At 47.7% G+C, this 21,629-nt stretch overlaps 1 protein-coding gene across 1 annotated transcript in view; it reads right to left on the bottom strand.

Annotated features, from left to right (window-relative positions):
- ADGRE1 (adhesion G protein-coupled receptor E1) overlaps window positions 1-17,833 on the bottom strand; it is a 53,678-nt gene extending 35,845 nt beyond the window's left edge. The window contains exons 1-6 of the mRNA XM_048227162.2: window positions 17,753-17,833; window positions 15,739-15,789; window positions 6,688-6,834; window positions 3,575-3,730; window positions 3,339-3,458; window positions 1,560-1,706 (exon numbers count right to left, since the gene is read on the bottom strand). Coding sequence (XP_048083119.2) covers window positions 1,560-1,706; window positions 3,339-3,458; window positions 3,575-3,730; window positions 6,688-6,834; window positions 15,739-15,789; window positions 17,753-17,783 — 652 coding nt within the window. The 5' untranslated portion in view covers window positions 17,784-17,833. The remainder of the gene's footprint in view (window positions 1-1,559; window positions 1,707-3,338; window positions 3,459-3,574; window positions 3,731-6,687; window positions 6,835-15,738; window positions 15,790-17,752) is intronic.
- Between the last annotated feature and the right edge of the window lie 3,796 nt (window positions 17,834-21,629).

The raw sequence follows: 21,629 nt of genomic DNA, 5'->3' as shown, positions 1-21,629 counted from the left end.
TAAAGCCCTAACACTCAGTGGTGGGTGGACATGGGACCTTTGCAAGATGATGAGGTTAAGAGGAGATCTTAAGATGGGATTAGTGCCCTGAAAAGAAGAGGAAGGGACACCAGAGCTCGCTTTCCATGAGGACGCAGAATGCAGGCAGTCGTCCAGAAGCCAGGAAGAGAGCCCTCTCTGACCATGATCTCAGACTTCCAGCCTCCAGAAGAGAGAGAAAATAAATCTCAGTTGTTGAAACCGCTCTGTCTGCGGTGTTTTGTTCTGGTGGCCCCAAGCTGACTAATGCCTGGGCAAGATAATTCACCTCTGTGTGTCTCGGCACCATCATCTGTCAGATGGGGATAATGATAATACTCACCCCATAGGGGTTTTGGAGCATTAAATAAGGTGGTATCTGTGAAGGACTCAGAAAAGAGCCTGGAGAACAGCAAGTATGAGGGAAGTATCTGTTAACTAAAATAAAAAACTAACTGGTGGCATGTTGAGCTTCTTTGTGACAGGTGCTAAGGAAGGTCCTGCATGCACCTGTTTAAGGAATGCCTCACAGCAGCCCCTGTGAGTGCACATGAACATTATTTCTGTTTTTCAGATAAGGAAACGGAGGCTTCACGATAGTGCAGAGTCACGCAGCCTGGGAAAGGCACACCCAGGATTTAAAATCAGCCTCTATCTGCTTCTGGACTTGTTGGAGGACAACTTCCCAGGCTGTCTTGAGTCAGAGTCTGGGAATTTGGGGATTAAGTCAACGCTGGCCCTAGGCGAGGCCCCACCCTGGGTTGTCGGATGTCGCAGCCTCATTTGGAGGCAGAATAGCCTGATAGTTAGAACACAGGGTGTGAAGTCACACTGGGCACAGTTCGGATCCTGACTCCCCTACTTCCTATCTACTGGACTATGGGAGAGCTGTTCCATCACAATGGAGGCTCAGTTTCCTCATCTGTAAAATGGGTACAAAATACACTGATACCATCAGGTTGTTGAGAAGACAATGAGCACATGAGTGGAAAAGCTTAACATCCCTTGGCTGGGATCCTGCTCCAGGCCTCTGTACCTGCCGTTTCCTCCACCTGGAACACCCTTCCCCAGATACCCACTATCTCTCTCCCTCACGTCCTTCACCTCTTTTCTCAATATCAGCTGCTCAGCATGGTCTTCCCTTACTACTCTATTACATGGAGACCCCCATCCCCAGCTCTCCCTATCCACCTTCCCTGCCTTATTTATCTTTATCTCCTTCAACTATTCCTGACACACAATATGTTCATGCATTTATGTTTCTCTCTCCCCCGACACTGGAAGATGAGTTCCAGGAGAACAAATAATTCTGCCTCTGTTAATCACTGCTGTATCCACCAGCCCTAGAGTAGTCCCTGGCATATAGTAGGTTCTCAGGAAGTATTTGTTGAGTGGGTGCATGAATGAATGAGTAAGTGATTATTGGCTTCCGCTTAGCAGGTGAGGGTGCTCAGCCCAGACTCCTCCTGACCCCTCCCCTTCCACTGCTGTCTTTGCCAACAGACTTGGATCTTGTTCCCCAACAGATCTCTCCCACCTACCTTCACAGGTCTCTCCTGGGCCCTGGATGTTCGTGTTTCCACTGCTCGACTCAAATCCTAGGTTGCAGACACAAGAGTAGCTTCCAGGACTGTTGTGGCAAGTCGCGTGCTCTGGGCAGATTCCGGGATCGGCACATTCATCCACATCTGATCAGTGGAAATGAAAACCCAAGTCAAAGCCGAGGAAGAAATGAGAACAGGAGACTGCAGAGATGTACCGTGCATGTTCTCCCCTTCCTCCTCACCTGCCTTGCAGTTGCATGGCCATGAGAATTAATTCTGGCCCAACATGTATAAGGGGAGAGTGGTAAATAGCTCCACAACATAATGACCATAGAAAAGGCTGCCCTCCTTTACTCTTCCCTGTACCTACAACATAGGATGCAGACGGTGTGGTGCAATGTGACTTTTTGCCACTCCTCTTTTAAGATGTGGGGCTTGTTTCCCCACCCCTTGAATCTAGCCGGCCTATGACTTTCACTGGCCAATAGAATGCAGCAGAAATGACGTGGTGCCAGTTCCATACTTAGACTTCTAGAGAGTTATTTGCTCCTGCTCATTCTTTGGGGCCCTTGCTTCTTCCATAGGAACAAGCACTAGACTAGCCTAATGAAGAATGAGAGACAAAGTAAAAGAGAGACGGATCATTCCACATGACCCCCCAGCCCAGCCAAGATGAGCAAAGCTGACCCACAGCTGACCACAGACACATGAACAAGCCCAATAGAGACCCAAGGAACTGACCAGCAGAGCCCAGCCTAAACTTTCAATGAACTAAATAGAAAGCCAAATAGGTGGTGTTTGTTTCTAGCCACCAACTTTCAGGGTGATTTCTTACTCAGCAATAGCTAACTGATACAAATGGATTAGAAAAATCAGAGAGGACTTCAAATAGCTCTCACTTCAAGCCAAGGGGATGTGATAAGGGCTTGATCACTGCATACCTTGCTTGATGGGGTCACCCTCCCTACAAATGAGCACGGAGAACACTAGCACTGCACCAGACTCAGGAAGATGGAGCCCTTGCATCTTGTGAGAATATTCTGGCTATGGTTTGGAGGATGGATTCAAGGGACAAGATTGGAAGAAGGGAAAGTTCAGTGAAGAGGCTGCTAAAATAATAGTGAAGCCCGAACCAAGGTTGGGGAAGAACGGAGAGATTTAAAACATATTTAGCAGGTGAGTTCCCCAAGATATGATGGCTGATTTAATACAGAGGTGTGGGGAGGGGGGTCAAGAATACCTCTCAGGTGTTGAGTCAAATACCGTTTTGGAAAAAGTTCTGAAGTTTGAGTCTGATCTCCCCCTAGGACGGAGTTTCTCTACCTTGGAACTACTGGCATCTGGGACCAGATCATTTTTGGTTGTAGGGCAGCTGTTCCATGTATTTCAGGTGTTTAGCAGCATCTCTGGCCTCTCCTCCACTAGATCACAGTTGCACCCACAGCCCTCCTTCCCCACCAGCAGTCGTACAATCAGAAATGTCTCCAGACATTGCCAGTATCCCCTGGGAGGATCTCACTCTAGGGACAGAGCCCTTCATTACTCTCAAGCACTACCTGACCCACTGCTTGACTCATGGTAGGCCCTCAGCAGGAGTTCAAATCCTGACTCTTCTCCTGAACAGCTGTGTATCCTTGGGGAAGTTACTTCAATGCTCTGAGCTCTCATTGTCTTATGCCCCAAATGAAGATCATAATCCCTACCTCACAGGATCATTAAGTGAGGTGGTTCTTAACTAATTAAGCAGGTAAATAAAGAAAAACAGGTCCTCTCTACCTTTGCAGATGGAGTTGTGAGAGATGAATCCAACCCGGCAGCTGCAACTGTAGCTTCCCAAGGAGTTGATACACTCAGCGTGCTGTGGGCAGACGCCGGTGGAGAGGCATTCATTGACATCTGAGGAGCAGTGGAGGGGAGTGAGCAGACCAAAGATGGTGTGTCTGAGGTGAGAGACACATGTACCCAACTCAAGTGGTCACTGTCCACCAAAGACCCATGCCTGAGAGCATTACCTGTGCAGGAGAAACGACCTGGCATTCCCAGGACCCAGTCATTTCCGGTGGGAGAAGAGAAACCAGGGACACAGCTGCACCTGTACCTCCCCAGAAGGTTTCTGCAGATGGAGTGGGGACCACATGGTGGGGGGTTTTGAGAACATTCATCTATATCTGGACACAGAAAGAGTTGGGAGTTACAAATTCGCCTCATCTTGCGTAGCGGGTTGCATTTTCAAAGATGGCGGAAACGGTGTCTTCCACGCTTATCCTCTTCGTTGTATGTGAATCTGTATTCCTTCCAGCAAGCAGTGGGGTCTATATTCCCTCCCCTGGAATCTGAGCATGCTGCGACTGTGAGGGTGGTGACACGAAGTCATAAAGATACCATGCACTCCCTCCTTGTTCCCTTGGAACTCAGTCCCCGTACTGTGAGGAAACCCAACCAGCTATGAGGAAAGCAGCTCTCATGGAGAAGAACCAAGTCCTCCAGCCCACAGCCCTGGTGGAGCAGCTAGCCTAAGGCCAGCGCCAGCTCATGTGAGTGTGCTGTCTTTCAAGTGGATCCTCTAGCCCCCACTTGAGCCAACTCAGCTGACACCGCAGGCAACAGAGATAAGCCACACTCACCAAACTCAACCCAAATGACAGATACATTCATGAACAAGATAAATGATTGCCATAACTTTGATGTCCTAAGTTTACGGGTACTCTGCTACCCAGCAGTAGATAAAAAAGAACAATTTGCAAAGCCACGTAGAGCAATTTACTCATGGGAGGACCCATAAATTGTGCAGTCGTGGTACCATGGGGGGGTCCTGCCCAAGTCTCCTTCAGCCCTGGTCTGCCAAGTCATCCTAAACCCTTGCTACATACTTATGTAAATACAGCTTCAAGGCAAGTCTCTTACAGCTCCTCCCAGAAAATCGTGCCTCTCCTACACAGAAATCTGGAGCTACCCCGCTGCATCAAGATCAGACCACAGGAATGTTCATTCCACCTGCATTTGAAGTAGTAAAACATTAGAAACAGCTGATTAAGGCTGATTAAATCTGTAGCTGACATAAAGAATAAGGTAATGTGTTCCTTCATTCAACAAGTACCTACTGACTACTCACAAGACGTCAGGCACCATGGGGGGGGCGGTCAAAGGCATAAAGGGGATGAAATCCTTGCTATAGGAGCCATCATTTTCTAGATGGGGAATGCTGATTTCAACCCAAATTTTGAAACCGGGGCCCATCAGGACTACCGAAATTGACCAAATACCCCATGAACTGTAACCCAAAGACAGAGAAGGATTTGGGGGCACCCTGGCTACTACAACAATAGAAATGAATTCTCTTATTCAGAGCCCAGCAAACTACAGCACATGGGTCAAATCCAGTCCACCACCTGTTTGTATAAATAAGGTTTTGTTGGAACAAAGCCACATCCATTCATTCGTGTATCATCTATGGCTCTTTTCACACTACAACTGGAGTATTAAGTAGTCATGAGAGAGATCATTTGGCTTGCAACCTCCAAAATACTTACTCTTTGGCCCCTTGCATAAAACGTTTGCCGACCCCTGGTCTTATTCAGAGACCAGATCTTGACTGTCAAAGATCTTGACAGATTGTGACTGTCTAAGGGAGAATTGGGATCTAAGTATAAGAAATGCAGACAAAGACCTTCGCTCACTCTGGGGGTTATTTCCGTTTATATTACTCCCATCAGTAGTCCTCTAGTACTGCACCTAGCGCGCTGCATTCCCACGACTGCATTTAATTTTCCCAACTATCCTTTGAGGTAAGTACTCTTATACGCTCATTCAACAGATGGAAACATGGAGGCTTGGAGAGGGTAAATACAACTCCTCACAACAAGGCGATGTGATTCAGAAACTGCTGTGAGAGTCGGAAAGATGTGGGTTTGGAGGCCAGTTTGACCGCACGCCTGTGAATGAGTCATTCCAGTGCCCCAAGCACTTTCCTCATCTGTGCAGTGGAGATCATCATAATGACCGAACTCAGTTTAATGTAAAAAATGCATAGAGAGGGGGCGCCTGGGTGGCACAGCGGTGAAGCGTCTGCCTTCGGCTCAGGGCATGATCCCGGCGTTATGGGATCGAGCCCCACATCGGGCTCCTCCGCTATGAGCCTGCTTCTTCCTCTCCCACTCCCCCTGCTTGTGTTCCCTCTCTCGCTGGCTGTCTCTCTCTCTGTCGAATAAATAAATAAAATCTTTAAAAAAAAAAATGCGTAGAGAGCCCTCCACAGGAGACCTGGTACTCAGTAAATGTTAGAAATTCTTGTTTTCTGGGGCGCCTGGGTGGCTCAGTCCTTAAGCGTCTGCCTTCGGCTCAGGGCGTGATCCCGGCATTCTGGATTGGAGCCCTGCATCAGGCTCCTCCGCTGGGAGCCTGCTTCTTCCTCTCCCACTCCCCCTGCCGGTGTTCCCTCTCTCACTGGCTCTCTCTCTCTCTCTTTGTCAAATAAATAAATAAATAAATCTTAAAAAAAGAAAAGAAAAGAAATTCTGGTTTTCTGCATGGAGAGACAACCAAAAGGAGGTTACCTGAAAGGAAATCGGTGGTTATTTCTGGATATTGACAAATAGCACGGTTTTCTTTTTTCTTTTTTTCTTTTTTTAAAGATTTTATTTATTTATTCGACAGAGATAGAGACAGCCAGCGAGAGAGGGAACACAAGCAGGGGGAGTGGGAGAGGAAGAAACAGGCTCATAGTGGAGGAGCCTGATGTGGGGCTCGATCCCAGAACGCCGGGATCACGCCCTGAGCTGAAGGCAGACGCTTAACCGCTGTGCCACCCAGGCGCCCCAATAGCACGGTTTTTACTTTTATTTTCATCCTCATGCTAGCTCTCAATTGTCGGAATGTGGAGTAAGCAGGAATCATTGTCATTATAGAAAAAGAAAGCAAACAATGATGTTCTGTGGGCTAATTGAATTTAAATTTTTAAAACATTAAAGAAAAAAAAGAGAAAGAAAAGAAGGATAAGGGAAGGAGACGGGGAGGAAAAACATTTGGGAAAAGACAAAGTACTACGAAAAGTACATGCACCACTCAGCAAGCTTCGGTCTGATCTCCCTACAACATACCAGAGGGTTTTGAAGGGCTGCGTACTTACCTTCGCATGTCACTCCTGGGCCCCTGAAATGCGTCAGTCCGTTGCTGGACAGAAAGCCTCGTTTGCAAGTGCAGTAGAAGCTCTCCAAAGTGTTGGTGCAGGTTGCGTAAGCGGGGCACGTGGTGGTATCCAGACACTCATTCTCGTCTGGGAAGCACAGAGGGAAGAGGTCAAGTTAGAGCCCCAGGGTGGGCTTCAAAGGGAGCCAACATGAGAGTGTGAAGGGGACTGCTGTGGGCTGAACTGTGCCCCCCACAAGAAATATGCTGAAGCCCTAAACCCTGGTCCCTGAGAATGCAACCTTATTTGGAAATAGGGTCTTCGTAAATGTACTTAAGACCTCAGTGAAGGGGAGGCCTGGGGGGCTCAGTCGGTTAAGCGTCCGGTTTCAGCTCGGGGTGTGATCCCAGGGTCCTAGGATTGATCCCTGCTTTGGGCTCCCTGCTTGGCGGGATGTCTGCTTCTCCCTCTCCCTCTGCCCCTCCCCTGCTCATGCTCTCTCTCTCTCTCTCTCTCTCTCACGCTTGCTCTCTCTCTCAAATAAATAAATAAAAATTCTTTTGAAAAGACCTCAGTGAGGATGAGACCCTACTGGAGTAGGATGGTCCCTTAATCGGATACGACTGACGTCGTTTTAAGAAGGGGTGAAGAGGCACAGAGACGGGCTCAGGGAGAACCCCACGTGGGCGACAGAGGCAGAGACTGAGTGCGGTGCCTACAGCCCAAGGAACACCAAGGATTGCCAGCCACCCCAGAACAAACACTCCCTTAGAACCTTCAGAGAAAGCATGGGCCTGCAGACACCTCGATTTCAGACTTCCGGCCCCCAGAACAGTGAGAGAATAGATTTCTGTTCTTTTAAGTCCCCCAGTTTGTGGCAACTGGTGACATCAGCCCTGAGAAAGTGCTCAGCGCTGTCAAGTGGGAACGTCAACATTGCCTGGGAGTTTGCTGGAAATGCAGTATCTCAGGCCCCACCCCAGAACTGATGAATCAGAATCTGCATTTGAGCAAGACCCTGGGTGAGCCATGTGCACAGGAAAGTGTGAGATGCACTGACATGAACACTTGCTAACCCAGGTGTGGTCCTCAGACCAACAGCCTCTGCCTCACGCGGGTCCCAGATCTGGGAAAAGCAGACGCTGATTTCGCAGGTCTAGGAAGGGGCCCGACATGCTGCATTTCTCACCAGCCCCTGAATGATGCCGATGCTGGCCCATGGACCACACCGCACCATGAGCATCAGAGCTCTAGACGCAAGAGTCTGAGACTCGACATTTTAGCCTTTGGAGCGTGGAAGACTCAGGTTACAGTTCCAGCAGCAAACCTCCAAGCAGAGAACAGCAGCCCTTCCCCCAGAACCATCTCTCCTGCTTCCCTTTAGTAACATGACCATCCAGTTAAAGACTGGAAAAGGCAAAAAGACATATTATCCCGTAGAATGCCCAGAAAAGAACGCAGCCCTGCTGACACCTTGATTTTAGCCCAGTGGGACCCACTTTGGACTTCTGACCTCCAGACCCGTAAGGTAATGTTTTTGATGTTTGAAGCTGTCAAGTTTGTGGTAATTCGCTAGAGCAGCCGTAGGATGCTAACACAATTCCCATTACACAGATGTGGACAACTGAGGCTCAGTGAGGTTAAGTAACTTGTCCAAGGACACACAGCTGGTAAGTGGCAGCTCCAAGCCTGTCGGAACCTGAAGTGAGTGATTTTCACTACTGTTACCCAAGAAGAGGTAGATCTGGCTGGAAATGGAATCAACGTTCAGGCAATTTCTAAGACAATTCTTTGTAAAAAACATTTTGCGACTGATTAAGTCTGTTGCCCTGATGGACTTTGAGCTCCTGGAAGGCAAGGATTTGTGTCTGTGTCATTCACTGCTATGTGCTGAGTGCACACAACAGTGCCCAGTACGCAGTCAGTGCTCAATAATAAAGACCTCGCTGAGAAGCTAACGTTAGAACGAAGACCAGAGGGAGGTGAGTGAGCTATGAAGGTTCCTAGGGCAGAGGAAAGAGCAAGGGTATGAAGGGGCAGGACCACACCTGAAGACCTGGTGGAGATACAAGGAGGTCGGTGCGGTTGGAGCAGAGGGGGCGGGGGGGTGGGGGAATGGGAGGCCCGGACTTGGCTAGGTCATGTTAGATCTGCTAGATGCCGGCACACCTCGGCTTTCTACGGAGAGCACTGGGAGCCACAGGCAGGACGCAGCAGGACTGAGGTTTTAACAGGATCCTGTGGCCCCTGGCTGGAAGATGAGCTGTAGAGGGACAGGATGACCTGGGAGGCGGCACCTCCACCTGTCCAGGTAAGTGGGGATGATGGATGCAACCCCACTGGGAGCCGTGGAAGGTACAAGATTCGGGGTTCAGGGGTGCCTGGGTGGCTCAGTCGTTAAGCGTCTGCCTTCGGCTCAGGGCGTGATCCCGGCGTTATGGGATCGAGCCCCACATCAGGCTCCTCTGCTATGAGCCTGCTTCCTCCTCTCCCACTCCCCCTGCTTGTGTTCCCTCTCTCGCTGGCTGTCTCTATCTCTGTCAAATAAATAAATAAAATCTTTAAAATAAATAAATAAATAAATAAATAAATAAATAAATAAATAAGATTCGGGGTTTATTCTGAAGGTGATGTTAACAGGATTTGCCAACGGATTAGACGTGGGGCGTGAAAGAAAGAGGAGTAACAGTAATGCCAACATTGGTTGGTAGAGTGGGAAAGCACTTTACAATGTGCTGCAAAAACTTTAAGGGATGGTTTATTTTCAGGGCGTTGAGAGCCAGGCTCTTCACTTCCTGCAACATGCCTTGTTTATTTCTTTTCCCTGCAGGACATCTCAGTTGTGTCTTTTCTCATTAACAGTTTCCTCTTTCAGCTGCCGAGGCAACATTGTTCTCTGCAAACTTCCGGCACATTGCCAACTTGCGGTCTCTCATCTGAGCTTCCCATTACCCTCTTCCTCTGGCTCAATTGCTCACAACTCCAACCCACCCCAAACCACAATCGCAACCCAGTCCTGTGTGACTCAGCACCTGCCAACCTCTCCAGCTCATCTCCTACCTTGTCCCATCAGCCATGCTCACCTTTGCTCAGTTCCCCAGATTCTTTCTGGTCTCAGGACTTTTGGATGTCACCCCAAAGATCTTAGGACTTGCTAGCCGCCGTAATTGTATGAACCAATTCCTTATAATAAATTTTTTATCTCTATGTCTCCATCCTATTGGTTCTGTTTCTCTGGATAACTCTAACAAATACAAACACCTGTTATATGTCAGGCACTATTCTAGACCCTGTGGATTCAGCAGTGGAACAAGACACACAAAATTCCCCACCTTCACAGAGCTGATAACCTGGAGAGGTGAGGGTGAGGGATACAATGTCAAAAATACAGTAGTCACTGAGAAGATGACGCATGAGCTGAAACACGAAGAAGGGGAGGGAGAGAGCCAAGTGTGTATGTAGGGCAAGAACATCCCAAGCAGAGGGCACAGCTCATGCAAAGGCCCTGGGGCGGGACAGGGGTGGGGTATTGGAGGAACAGCAAGGAGGGGTGTGTGGCTGCAACAGAGTGAGCAAGGGGAAGAGGGAAGAGGGCAGGGCAGGGAGGGTACAGGGCCTTGGGGGCCTCCGGGAGGATTTGGGCTTTAACCCCAGGGGGGGTGGGAGCCCTGGAGGGCTGTGGGCAGAGGAGGCAGAACTTGACTTGGGCACTCCCTAGTGTCCTCTGGTGGCCACTGCAAGAGCAAGAAGCCAGGAAAGCCCTTCAACAATCCCCCGAGACAGACACATGATCCTCGATCGTGAGCCAGACAACTTAGTGCATGACCACCTAATAGACCCAAGCATAGAGATTCCAAGGGGCAAAAAGACTTTTAAAGATAGAACTAGAGCTTCCGGTTCATTGGTGCTTCCCTAGCACCAGCCCCTTCCATGCATTTTCTGCAGGCCCCAAAATAATGCTTTCAGATGGGTTGACCTAGTAACCCTGGTTTTTCCAGAACTTTCCTGGTGTTAGCACTGGAAGTCCAGAGTCCCGGGAGCCCCCCTCCCGTTCAGAGGCAAGCCAGGACAGTTGGTCACCCTACATCACGGGGCCGTATTAGGACTCCGTTTTACAGATGTGGAAACAGAGGCCCAAGAGCATTGGCGTAGCCTCCCCCTGGTCACACCACCAGCGAGAACGCAGGAGAAGAGAAAGTAGAATGGGTGAAGGTTGGCAGGGCGTCCAGGGGTCCTGCGCATTGTCCTGACTGTGCTCGCTCACTACAGCTTTGGCCCAACCAGTACAAACCGGATAACTTAGGTTTCTCTGGGGAGAGGGAGCGTAGACATAGCTGTGCACCTGCTGTGTTCCAGGTACCATTTGAAGCACTGCCTGTATCTTACCTCATACAATGCTCATCAAAGCCCAGTTGGATTAACCCCTCTGACCCTCATTTTCATGGAAACCAAAGTTTTAGGGAATTTACTGAAATACGTGAGTGCTGGAACCAAGATTCGAACCCAGGAAATGTGGGTCCACAACCCACCTCTTAACAACTGCACATGGAATCAAATCCTCACAATTATCCCATCAGGTGTGTGGGGGGGGGGGGGTCATCGCAATACCCATTAATCAGATGACAAAACTGAGAGCTGAGGGTGCTTGCCCAAGGTCTGATCGCCTTCTGTCTGGGAGGTCGGTTCCCAGAGCACGTGCCCCGCAGCTGCCACCAGCCCACAAGCAGAGCAATGAGAAGCCATCAGATCCCTTTGAAAGTGGCCGTGAGCCAGCCAGTCTCCGTATTTCCCCGAGCGCCAGTCATTACAGCAGCAAGTTGCAAAAGCAGGAGTGGGTATGTGAAGGGGAAAACCCAGTCTCCTGCTGGGGATTCTCCTACCTCAGCTCATGAGCCCTTCACAACTCGCCAGGTAAGAAGGGGTGGGACAGTGGCCACTCTTGGCACCCACCACCCCCCATCCGCTTTACCGGACGGCATACCCATCCCCCAGGCAGACTGGCAGACAGGTGCAGGTGAGTTACAGGACAGCCTCTGCCTCGCCTCTGAGCAGGTGAACCTCTGCGAGGCACTTCACACTCCAGGGCTCTTGTGAGACCAGGCTGTGGCTGAAAGTCTCTAGAAACACCTTCTGGGAGGCTGGTTTCTCCCCCGCCTTTGTCCTGCTTCCCTCATTCCCCTGCAAGCGTGTCCTGCGAGTTCTCCCTCAATAAATGACTCACACAAGAATTCTACCAGGCTCTGCTTCCTACAGAAACTGACTGAAAGGGGCGCCTGGGTGGCACAGCGGTTAGGCGTCTGCCTTCGGCTCAGGGCGTGATCCCAGCGTTCTGGGATGGAGCCCCACATCAGGCTCCTCTGCTATGAGCCTGCTTCTTCCTCTCCCACTCCCCCTGCCTGTGTTCCCTCTCTCGCTGGCTATCTCTATCTCTGTCAAATAAATAAATAAAATCTTTAAAAAAAAAAAAAAGAAAGAAAAAAGAAACTGACCGAAAGCAGATGGTCATCCTGATTTTGGTGCATTTTTGTTTTGTTTGTATCTTTTTAAGAGAAGGGAATAATTGCTTGTTTAAAAAAAGTTCAAACAATGCAAAAGTATATAAAATTAAAAGCGAAGATCTCTCAGTCTGCCATCCTTATACCCAGAGGCAACCACTGTCAAAAGCTTAGAGTGAATCCCCTCCAGCCTAGTCCTACTCACAGGCTCAGTCATGGAAATATATTATTAAATATGAATAAATTTACGAATTCACACAATTTTTTAACACAAGTGAGATCATGCAATACACAATCTACTTTGCTCTCCAAACCAGTAGCTACTAATCATATGCGGCTGTTTGCTTTTAAATCTATGAATATTGGGGGGCCTGGGGGGCTCAGATGGTTAAGCATCTGCCTTCAGCTCAGGTCATGGTCTCAAGGTCCTGGGACTGAGGAGTCTGCTTCTCACTCTCCTTTTGCCCCTCCCCCTGCTCATGCACGTGCACTCTCTCTCTCTTTCTGAAATAAATAAATAAAATCTTTTTAAAAACAAATCTTTGAAAATTAAATAAAATGAAACTTTCCATTATTTGGTCCTGTTAGCTTTATTTCAATGGCTCAGTAGCCACTGACTACTGTGGATCGAGAACACGTCCATCATTATAGAAAGTTCTGTTGGACAACTCTGTCGTACTCTTACTTGCTTTTTCACTTAGGAATACGTCTTGCAAACCAAGAGCAGCAAAATTTGTCAAGCGTGGAAGCTGGGTAATGAGTACATTGGAGTTTGTTGTACTGTTTTCCCTACCTTTGAATGTTTAAATATTTCTATAATAAAAAGTAAAGAGAAGGGGCACCTATGTTTGGGGCACCTTTCCCAGTCAGTCCATACAGACCCAACTCATGCTTTTGAACAGCTGTGTGGTTTCCACTGTGTCCATGGGCATTAACTGCGCCAGGGATTGGCTTGGTAGCCAAAGGTCAAGCAGAAAGTCCACACTCCCCTTTCCATGGTATGGAACTGTCACTAGCAGGCAGCTTACCCACCATGGACTACATTTCCCAGCTCACCTTGCGTCCAGCTATGGTCCTATGAACCTGAGCAAATACCGCATGCCTCACTGCCAGACCTGGGTTTTTAGAAAGTGGGTGTGCCTTCTCCACTGTTTCTTTTCCCTTCTGCCAAGGTCTGCAGAAGACTCCGAGACCCCAGCATGGCTGAGCCACGAGACAGAAGGAGTCTGGGTCTCCAAATTACCATTTGGAGGAAAGCCACCCACTGGCCAGAAATATCTGCATTGGACTCTTAAACAAACAAAAATTAAATTTCTGTTTATTAAGCCGTGGACAGTTTAGGGTTTGTTACAGTAGCTAGGGTTACTCTAACAAACAACTTTTATCCAACCAGTCCCCCCCGTGCAAACAAACATTGTTTAATTCCAAGTTGTTACCAGAATAACATAAGAAACACCTCCTTGCGTGTACGGTGAGGTATCTCTGTGCACTTTACAAGTATCTCTTTGGAATACATTTCTGGATCAGGAATCTCTGTTTCAAAGCGTATGGGCATTTTCATAGTATTTTATTAAGTATGATATAGAGAGAAAAGCACGAATATTGTAAGCCTGCACTTTGATGAATTATCACAAAGTTAACATCCCTGTGTTTGTACATTTTTAATTCCAATGGTGCTCAGTTTTTTCAAATGTTAAGCGTTTGGAATTCCCGCTTACAAATTCCTTGTACGTGCCTTGACTGTAACATCTCTCCCACTCTCTATGTGAGGCAGATTCTTTCTTTTATTGATTTGTCTACCTAACTCTCCTGCACAGTGTCGGGCCCAGGTCCCAGAGCTGTGGAGAATGACTTCCTCACCAGCCAAGGGCTTTCTGGAATCAATAATAATGATCAATTTTTTTTGATCAAGGTGACCATTTTGGAAATATAGTGAAATGATTTTTCTCTTTTCCAGTTATATGGATGTGAACCCGCCTGCCCCAACACATTCTGCTGAAGGATTTACTCTCATTCAGAAAAAATTAAGATGTCTCGGCAGCAGACACAGATGAAAGCAAAACAGGAATGTTCAGGTTTTAATTACCAGACTGGATGTTTGGGTTCCCAGCAAAACAATAGCCTTGAAAGCAAAGCCTTATGAGATGAACGAGTTTGGGAGATCAGTGTACAGCATGGTTACTCCGGTTAACAATACTGTATTATATACTTGGAAGTTGCTACGAGTAAATCTTAAATATCCTTACCAGAAAAAAAAATGGTAATGATGTAAGGTGATGAAAACATTAGTGAACACTACGGTGATAAGCATTTCTCAGTATATGTGTATCATATCGACACGTGCACACCTTATTCTTGCACAATGTTATACGTCAGTCATATCTCCATGAAAAGATTTTGCAGTAGCCAGGCTTGAAGGACTGGAAGCTAGAGTCTTCATTAAGCCATGGTGTAAGGGAAATACCCATCATAAGGGAAGAGAAAAAATTGTGGGAAGCTAATAAAGAGAGGAGATGAGAGGGACCCACAAGGAGCCCTACTCCTCTGCCAGTGCACCTCAGAAACTTCCAGATAGGAATGGGTGAATTTAGGGGTATCAAGGCTAAGGGCTGACTTCTCCCAACAAAAGCCAGGTGGAGTTTCCCAGTCTAGAAGAGAAGTTTGCTTTCTGCTGTTGCCACATCTAGCAGGGTATGAGAGCCAAGGATTAGAACCCACAGAGGGAGGTAGCCAGTAGGTGGTCCATGAAAACTCTTCTGGGTTCCCATAGCCTGAATGCGGAAAGCAGAAGTCCCTGCGTGGACCCTGGGGTGTACAGAGCTGCTGAGAGGACTACCAGACAGGCAAGGTGGGGCCATGCTCTGCCGGTAGACAAAACATCCCACCCAGAGTCCACCCTGGACAGCCGCAAGGTCCCGTAAGTTGCCCCTACACCCACACCCAGCCACCATCTTGGGAGGACCAAGAGTAGGGTAAGAAATTTGAAAGATTAACTCTGTACAGTACGGACTGAATTTCCCAAATAAGGCTGAGCCAGGAACCTGAGACACTGAGAACCCGAAGAACTGGCAATGTTGTTCCTGTCCAACCAGCAGCAGCTCGTGTAGAAGATGAGAACGCTTAATACATTTTTAAAATGCACTTTTCCCACATTGAGTTGTAATTGGAGTAAATTCCATCCCCATGCCCACCACACTACCCTTTATGAAGTTCTTACCACACATACCAAGTGGTTAAAAGTTACCTCTTTTGATTTCAGCTTCACAATGTCCCCGTAGGATAGGAACCTGTGTTAACTGTATTGCACAGCTGAGGAAAGTGACGATCAGAGAGGTTTTGTGTGACTCACCTGAGGTCACACAGTGAATCCAAGGCACAAAGGTAAGAGCCTGGAGCAGGAACCAGGAGACCTGGATATTCTTTATCCCTTGCTCTACCACTAAGCAGCTCCCAGCAAGTGTTCGGCTGTGGCTCAGCCTCCTGGGACAGAAGGCTCTCCTCCCCAGAACCCACCCTCCCGCGCATTGAGCGTATGGATTCTCTTTGACCAACTTACCATCTGTAATTGATTCCAATGGGAACATAACCCAGCTGAGTACACCACACTCTGTGATGAAAGAAAAGAAAACACAATGAAACACCAAGGAGCAATGGGAGCTCAACCTGAAAAAGTATCTCTGGAATGGCCTCCTAGAAACACGTTTGATGAACCTAGATGAGAAATTGAACCAAATGACAAACACAATATTTCACCTAATACTCACAGCAGCCATTCCTGCTTTTCTGCACTTTATGTTTTTCATTTTGTTTGTATTATCTTAATTTTCTCTTCAATTACGAAGTTCCAGCTGATTTTCAAAAATATACACTACAACATGTATTCTCAAAAGAAATGACATCTCCCCCAAGAGGGCAAAACTTGGTTCTTAGGGAGAGATGGAAAAAAGTTTCTAAAACGCAGTGAAGTCCCCCCCCCCAGCACTTAGCTCTTCTCTGACACTATCACCTCCATAACCCCACCACCACCACCACCCCATCTTCACCCCACCCCCATCCTTCTCATGACTACCACCCCCACCCTTACCCCCATCACCACCCCCACGACCACCACTCCGACCCCCCACACTCCCACCACCCAACCTCCGCCACCCCAATCTTCACCCCCACCATCCCCATCATCAATGTCATCATCACTACTCTGCTAATTAACTTCAGGGCAGAATAAGGGGCCCTAATAGCTAATACCAGTGCTGACACCCAAAGCAACAACCCGGCATTCCTGCATTTGGGGTCCATGAGTTACCTGCTCCTTCTAATGAAGGCTGCCAATCAACAAGTCCCACAGACCCAAACTCCTGACACTCCCATTCATTATCACCAAACAAAATTCTTTTGCTCGTTAATCATTTTAGAGGCAACAGAGCACTGTTTTTAGGCATACCAACTCTGGAGTCAAAATGTTTGGGTTTGAAAATCTGGCTTCACTAATTACTGACTGCATGGCCTTGGAAAAGTTGTTTAATTTCTTTGGGCCTACGTTTTCTCTTCCACAAATAGATGGACTAGACCACAGCCAAGGAAGCCCACATTTGTTGTTCAAAACATTGTCCCTCATTCATAGATTTGTTGTTTTTATTATGTTCAGTTAGCCAACATGCAGTATATGATTAGTTTTTGATGTAGTGTTCAATGATTCATTATGGCATGTAACACCCAGCGCTCATCTATCTCATTCATAGATTTGAACCAGTGAATAAAATTTGAAAGACAGGAAGAAAACCACAACATAGGCCATATATAAGACCAGTTCAAACTGACGCCTGAAGAAAGGGAAATAAGAGAACAGACAGGAAGGCTCCATCTCATGGCTCAGGCCTCAGCACAAATGTCACCCCTTCCAAGAGGTCTTCCCTGACTTCCCCCTTCAACATGACCCCCAGTCACTCTCTTCTTTTGTGGCACTTCACTGCCTGAAATGCTTTTTGTCATTATTTGGGACAGCATAGCATAGTGATAACCAATAAAGCGTAGAGACTCTGGGGCTAGACTGCCGGCTCGACCCCTTGTTAGCTACGTAGTCTTGGGCAAGTCATCTAATCTCTCCTGCCTCAGTTTCCTCCTTTGTAAAATGGGGCTATTAGTGACACAGTATTTGGAGGAATTTTGTGAAGATATTTGAGGAACTTATAACTAGTGCTAGATGGGTGGTGGCAGTTATGGCCAGTGGCTTCTTTTCTGTCTGTCCCTCCTATGAGGATGTTAACCTCATGACAGCAGGAACTGCTTGTTTACTACTGCTCTCCCCTCACTGCCTACAACAGCACCTGGCACATAGTAGGTGTTCAGGAAATACATGCCGAATGAATAACTATAAAGAAAGTCTACCTTGACAGATGGAATTCCCTGTGCTCAGGAATTTTTGTCAAAGGTCCCCCAATGAAGGTATTGGCAATATCCAACTAGAATTGGGGTCTCTGGCTAGACACCCCATGGCCTTCCCTTTTCCCTACAGTCTAAATCCAGTGTAGACTTCCCCCAACCCTCCCATCATCGTTCAGCCCCACACTCACCCCAGAAGAGGAGCAAGCTGAAGCTCCACATGGTGCTGTGTTTCTCTCATTCGAAGAGGGAACCTCTTCTTCGGTCTTGGGGTTTTCAGTAAATAGAATGTGTGGGAAGAGGGGAGGGGTGGAGCCAGAATTGCTCAATGCCGCAGAACAAGACAGCCCTTTAGCCCTTTTTGCTGAATTGCCGCTGGATGAGGACAGTGTGGCAAGTCCCTAATTTTCTCTTTCCGCCACAGTGAAGAGAAGTTGGTCTAGCTGATGTGTCACTGTGTTCTCTCTCTCTCTCTCTCCAATCGCTCTCCTTCCCTCCATTCTTGCTTTTCTTTCCCCACTAACACCTATCTCTCAACCTTCTTTCATTGCCCCCAACTATAAATAAACTACCACAACTTGTCCCCAATGAAGCAAATCCTAGGCTCAAAGGTCTCTTCCCAGCACACCCCACACAAATAACCATCACAACCATCATGGACCAGGTGCCATGCTAGACACATTACCAACAAAATTTAATTTCATCACATCAATATCATCAAATAAGGATTCTGACCCCCACCTATTTTACTAAATAAATAAATAAATTTAAAAAATTAAAAAGGAAACTGAGGCATGGAGAGGGGATAGGACTTGTACAAGGTTATTTGGAGTCAAGATTTGAATCCAGGACCCTCTGGCTCCAAGGTCTAGCACTTGAACCATCCCATCTGCCTCCAGCTCTCCTATATCTGACCCCTGCACAGCAGCACTCCACCACATTCCCAGCCTTAACACACCTGCACACACAATCTCACACACACAGAGGTCTAGTAATGGCTTGGCCAGGGTCCCCCGAAGCAGATGCTGAGACCAGGATTCTAGTGAAAGTAGTTTATCAGGAAGGTGACCTCAGAAAACTCCAGTTATGGGGGGGGAGCAGTGAGATGGGGATGGGAAGTGGTCCCAGGTGGCCATGCCATCTAACAAGTTTCACTAGAGCTTGATCTCACTGGGGACTTCTGAAAGGCAGCCCAGAGTAGTCTTCAGTTACCCCAACAGTAGGGCGAGGGAGCTGGGGTATCTATCCACCAGCTGCTGCCAGTCATGCGTTGAGGCTTACATCAACCCACAACACGTTGGGCCTGGCCTCCAAGCAGAGAGAATGGGTATAACCAGAATGTAACTCTGTTGATAACAAAATGCAGCAGCTGATAGATATCGGTCTAGTGTGACCCAAGGGGTTGAGGGTCACAGGTGTGGGTAGACACCAAAAGCATCTGCCACAAGCTAAAAATGAGGCACAAAGTCCAGCCTCAACTTCTTGGGAAGAAAAGCCCCCACGTGTTTCTGCGTTCTCTCTTTTGCTCTGCACAAAGCAAAATATCCACCTTGCAATTATGATCACTGAAGAAGATTCATCAGTGGTCCCCCATGTGTGTGTCAAGACACCCTACCTGGTGAGGTTGCAGTTAAGAGACAGCACAAAAACACAGCAAGTTCCACCAAGAAAGAGGAGAAACAAAAGCCGTGTTGTGCTAAGGAGAAGCACTGGAGGATACACAGACTCTAGAACCAGATCACCAGGGGTTCAAATCCCATCTCCTCTGCTTTCTAATCATGTGTGGTCCTGGGCAAGTTCTTAATCTCTCTGTGCCTCAACATTCCCATTTGTAAAATGGGCCCAATGATAATAACAGGTCTACTTCATAGGGCTGATGTGAGCCTTTGAGGAGGGGACACACATGACGTGCCTAGAACAGAACCTGGCATGCAGGAAAAACTCCGAGTGTTGGCTATTATGGCCCCAGGAGCTGGAATCAGACCTAGGATCAAATCCTGATTTTACAAGGTAGTCTCAAAGTGACCTTGGAAAGTGACTTGCCTCTCTGGGCCTCAGTTTCTTCGTCTGGAGAATGAGGGTAACAGTAGGCCATGTCCCAAAGGATCGCTGCAGAAGGGATTCCATAATGTGGGGTAATATTGTCAACTGGAAGCAACTTGTGGAATTTGCACTTTCTTCTATAATCCTTGTTCAGTGCATCCAGGGTGTGGACACTAGAGGCAGAAAAACAAATGCAGTGGTTTTAACTTTACCCACAAATTCTTTGATACTCTTCCCTTCAAGAGGCAGGGCCTAATCCTGCTCTCCTTGAGGGTGTGCTGGACTTGGTGAACAGGAAAAGGAGGATGTGACACTGTGCCATCTGAGACATCTGAGGTACAGAGGGTCACTGTGGCTTCCTGCTTGCCCTCTCCTTCTGGGATCATTCACGGGGGGAACCCCATCACTGTGTTGTGAGGACACTCTGCAGCACTGTGGAGAAGCCCACACGAGGAGGAACTGAGGTCTGCAGCCAATGGCGTGACTGTGACCTCATGGGGAGACCCTGATCCAGAACCACCCAGCGGAGCTCCTCCAGATTCCTGACCCTCAGAAACTACTAGAAAATAAGACCTGGCTGTCTAAAGCTGTCCAGTTTTGGAGTAGTAGGGTACGCAGCAAGAGACAACTGGTATACCTAGAAGCCATCTTCCCCATCAGCAAAATGAAGACAACACCAGCTTCATAGGGATTGAGATTTAATGTAATAAAATCACAATATCCTGCCTGACACAGATTAAATGCTTGATAATATTCATTGTTATTACATTATTCTTTTGCTATGCTAATTGTCATGGTTACTCAAAGAAGGTCTGGTACCAGCAATGACTCAACTGGAAAAGCCAGCAAAGATCATTTCATGCAGAACCGTCTAAGGTGGGTGAGTTTGGACTTGATCTTCAGGGCACCAGAAGGGATTTCAGCAAGGGAGTGAGGGGCAGGTTGGGTTTTACAACTGCTGCACGCTGGACCAGGCGGGGCCATGGAGGAGGCTGGGGCTGAGTCCGGGGGAAAGAGAAAAGCATGGTGGTCTGGTCTAGGGCAGGGGCTGTGGAGACAGGAGTTTAGGAAGCAGGGCAAGCAGAAGTAGGGAAATGTCTGGTGAGCAGGGAGTCTGAGACGGAAGGAATAGCGGATATTCAGAATGGGGATGGACATGGGATGAGAACGTGTGACTTTCCTGCCCCCACCATAATAAAGCACCACAAGCAGCCACTTAAAATGACACAAATTCATTACATTATAGATCTAGAGGTCAGAGTCCCAGGTGAGTCTTACGCGACTGAAATCAATTCATCAACAGAGCTGTGATCCTTCTGGGGGCTCCAGGGGAAATCCATTCCTTGTACTTTCCAGTTTCTGGAGGCCCCTTCCTCTGTCTTCACAGAGCAGTGAAGACATCCTTCAACATCCTTCAACATCCTTCTCTCATTCTCTCTCTGACCCTCCTCCCTCCCTCTTAAAAGGGTCCCTGTGATTACATTAGACCCACTCAAATAATCCAGAATTTCCTCGTCTTAAAATCCTTAACTTAATCACATCTGCAAAGCCCCGTTTACTATGTAAGGTCACATATTCACAGGTTCCAGGGATTTGGATGTGGACAACTTGGCAGGGAGATATTGGGGGAGTCTTATAATTCTACCTATACATGGGTCTGGGGTCCTGGTCAGGGATGGAGGATCACAAGATGCCTGCTACCCTTTATTAAACCCCAGACAGTTAACCAAGGCTATAAAATCTACACTTCAGAGATCCCGCCAGTCAGAGGACAGGCTTAGAGGGAGAAGACGAAGGATAGAGTAGAGGAAATGTGGTTTCTAGCCCTGTGGCTTGGTAAACCTAACCTCTTATGTCTTTCCCAGCAAAGGGGAACATAAGAGACATTCGAGATTGAAGAAATCAGCCTGGAGAAGCCCTAGAGGTGTCACTCTTCCCCATGCTAAATGTGGCAGGGCTATTCTAGGACAGACTTACTCAACTTGACCATGTTCCTCCTACACTCTAAATCCTCCCATGGCTCCT

Source organism: Ursus arctos, unplaced genomic scaffold (genome assembly GCF_023065955.2).
Source record: "Ursus arctos isolate Adak ecotype North America unplaced genomic scaffold, UrsArc2.0 scaffold_14, whole genome shotgun sequence".
NCBI lineage: Eukaryota > Metazoa > Chordata > Mammalia > Carnivora > Ursidae > Ursus > Ursus arctos.
The sequence above is the reverse complement of the archived record's forward strand: the minus strand, read 5'-3'. Positions and strand labels throughout refer to the sequence as shown.